At 60.2% G+C, this 3,282-nt stretch overlaps 1 protein-coding gene across 2 annotated transcripts; it reads left to right on the forward strand.

Annotated features, from left to right (window-relative positions):
* The first annotated feature begins 247 nt into the window (after positions 1–247).
* On the forward strand, positions 248–2,888 carry LOC127338516 (uncharacterized). 2 transcript variants are annotated; one of them, XR_007874396.1, is made up of 3 exons: positions 248–621; positions 717–1,923; positions 2,002–2,888. XR_007874396.1 is itself a non-coding variant. In XM_051364596.1 (2 exons), coding segments are annotated over exons 1-2 (1,017 nt in total). In that variant the 5' UTR covers positions 248–619; the 3' UTR covers positions 1,732–2,888. The 2 variants fall into 2 exon arrangements, 1 of the variants encoding a protein (XP_051220556.1); XM_051364596.1 differs by having other exon boundaries at positions 717–2,888.
* Positions 2,889–3,282: the final 394 nt, after the last annotated feature.

Below are 3,282 nucleotides of genomic sequence, written 5' to 3' on the forward strand. Positions count from 1 at the left end.
TGCATCTTAATTATGCAGAGGCCGAGTCTATTGCGCAAGTAATAAAGAGCTCATTTTCAAAAAAAAGTTCTTGCCCGCTGACTGAGAACATCACCTTTTGTTTTACTACCGACTGACCAAACTGATATTGTTCTGCTTCAGTTAAATTACTTTGTTCTAACAAGCCTATTCCAATCAGTATGTGTCTCTAAAGAATCTGCTAACAGTCCTACTGTTGTACATTACATGTTCACCATAATTTGCTGTTTCACACGGTTCATGTCCTGGTGAAAAGAAAAATGCTAGCATGGCCAGGTAATAATCGATCAATTCCCAGGCTCCACATTTTTCGGCGCATAGCACCCAGGGCACCGTCCAAATATATTACACTTTCTACTGGCCATGTGCTTAAGTCATCTATCCCTTATCTGCTGTAGTGAATGAACTCTCTTAATTTGGAGGCCCTGCTCACCTCGCCACCTCCCCATCAGCAGCGCTCCCCCGCTAGGCGTCTCATCTTCTCCCCAGACCCCAGCCACCGGCTCTGCTTCCGCTGCCTCTCCCCGGAGCACGGCGTCGGTGATTGCAGGGGGCCTCTCCGGTGCGCGGCCTGTGGACGCTACGGCCATAAGGCTAGAGGATGTGAGCTCCCCCCCCCCCCCCCCTACCTTCTCCTCCCCTACCTCTGCCCTCCCCTCCATCTCCCTTGTTGATGGACCTGACGCCTCCCCTGACAGGTTGCGCGCCGGACGAAGCCGCTCGACCTCTCCGCCCTCGCCTCGGAGCCCCGCCGCCGCCGGGTTTCGTCGTGGCTTCCTCGCTAGGGCTCCCACCCCTTTTCCGCGTGGCCCGCCTCCCTCGCCCTCGTCGTCGGATGTGGCTGCGCTGGCGCGCTCGGCGACTGCGCCTCCAGCTCCCTTGGCTGGCTCTGGGCGCAGCATCAACCACCGTGGGCCGCCCACCTTTGCTCCGGTGGTGGGCGCGCACGCGCCTCCCCCGTCTTCGTCGGCTCCTGCGATGCCGCGCGCTTGTTGCGCGCAGGTGTACTTGCCACCCCCGGCTGACACGGACCATGCCCGCCGTTTGGCCTTTGCGGTGATCGAGCCCGCGGCGGACGCTCCCGGCTTCCTCCTGCGCCGCGCGTTGGAAGAACTCGGTGGGAACCCTCCCGTGGGGCTCGCGGCGAGCGACTTTGGAGCGCTGATGGTGGTCTTCGCCTCTCCGGCGGACCGCGAACGCGCGCTCGCCCGGGCGCCGCTCATGCTCGAGGGACACTCCATCTCTCTGGAGAGGCCCGAAGATGGCGCCAACCGCGCAGCGTGGCTGCACCCGCGTTTCGCCCAGCTCTCCGCCACCGGCTTCACATTGGAGCATTGGGACGCCCACGGCATCCACGCGGCCTTCCGTAGCATCGGCAGCGTGTGCTGCATCGATCCCCAATTCCTCGACGGGCTCGATTTCTCCGCCGTTCGGGTGGTGGTCAAGCTCGCCCATGCCGACGACGTCCCGCCTATCCTGATGGTCCAGGACGCCTTCAACGAGTGCTCCTCCAAGGTTCGCATGCGCATCGTCCGCTCTTGGGCCTGCGACGGCGCGGGCCAGCTCCACGGGCACTTCCACGTCGGCGGCGAGCCGGTTGGGGCGCGCCAATCTCGCCTCAGCGACATCGACGACGACTCCGTCGTTGGGGCGGCCTCGCCTCCTCCTCCCGTCATGCCTCCACCCCAGTCCTCCTCTGTGCTCAACCTCTAGGGGAGGATTGTTGCCCGTCGCCAGGGCAACCTTGAGCGCGCCAAGGCGCTGGACGGCGTCGACGGCCTGCCCGCTGACTGCGGGTTCCCGCTGCCTGCTCCGCCATCAAGCCCCCTGACGGTGCTTTGGGATCAGATCCTTGCTCGTCGTCTCGCGTCGCAGTTCCCGGAGTGCGGCATGAGCACCGATCAGGTCTCCCTCTCACCCTCCCCTTTTCCTTCCGTTTCTTCCCCTAGCCCCTGCCCAACCCCTGCTCCCCTTTTGCTGCAGTGGTACGACACCATCCGGGTGCCGGCGACTCCTCTGGTGGCTTCCAGTGACGCTGAGGATGGATGCGAGGAGGCTGTCCCTCCCCCTGTGCCTCTCGCTTCCCCAGTTCAGGTGGCCTCGGACTCGACGGTGCTGCTCCCATGCGCCGGTGAAGCGGAGCATGAGGATGCCGTGCGTAAGCAACCCGTCCGCCGCAAAAGGGCGGTGGACTCTGCCTTCAAGGCTAGACGCAGCTCCCGCCTTGCGGCCAAGGAGGCTCCCCAGTTCCTCACCATGCTCTCCAAGGCTAAGGCGGCCAAGGCTTCGCGGTACAACCTGGACGGCGGCACGCCGCGTTTCCTGGAGGCCGCCGCAGACGCAGGCTTCGGTGGCGCCTCCGATCCCGGCCCGATCCCCCTCCCCCGGCTCATAGCCTTGGCGGCTGCATGCGGTGTCGACCCCAACGCCGTCGTGGACGCCGACCCGATGCCCTCTTCCTCTGCATGATCGTGCGGCCCTTCGGCGCCGCCGCTTGGGCAAGGGGGACGATCGTCCTCGCCAGCACCGTCGCCTGCCTTGAGCTGGTGCCCCCTTGCTCAGCCCGCCTTCGTCAAAGCTGTTGTTCTAGGATCTCTGAGATTAGATGCCTAGCTGTGCCTTCTTTTTTCCTTTTTTTCATCCTCTGTTACCTCCGTTCCTCTGGCCTTAAGCCATCGTAGCCAACAACAGCTTATGCTTTTTTGTACTGCCACGGTGCCTTCCCGGGTTATCAAATGAGTGGTACTGTTGTTTTTGTCGTGAGTTCCTGGAACATTCGTGGTTTGGGTGACGCAGACAAGTGTGATATCGTGCGCGCCTCGCTTTCTTCCTCTAAGCCTAATTTCGTATGTCTCCAGGAGACCAAACTCGGTACCGTTCCTGTTGATAAGGCCTGCTCCTTCCTCTCCCCCTCCCTTCGATCCTTTGACAATGTCGACTCTGTTGGAGCCTCCGGCGGTCTTGTCTCCGCCTGGGACTTGATACGTCTCCAACGTATCGATAATTTCTTATGTTCCATGCCACTTTATTGATAATACCTACATGTTTAATGCATACTTTATGTCATATTTATGCATTTTCCGGCACTAACCTATTAATGAGATGCCGAAGAGCCAGTTGCTATTTTCTGCTGTTTTTGATTTCAGAAATCCTAGTAAGGAAATATTCTCGGAATTGGACGAAATCAACGCCCAGGATCTTATTTTTCCACGAAGCTTCTAGAACACCGGGGGAGAAACGAAGTGGGGCGACGAGGCGGCGACA

Source organism: Lolium perenne, chromosome 3 (genome assembly GCF_019359855.2).
Source record: "Lolium perenne isolate Kyuss_39 chromosome 3, Kyuss_2.0, whole genome shotgun sequence".
NCBI classification, from domain to species: Eukaryota; Viridiplantae; Streptophyta; class Magnoliopsida; order Poales; family Poaceae; genus Lolium; species Lolium perenne.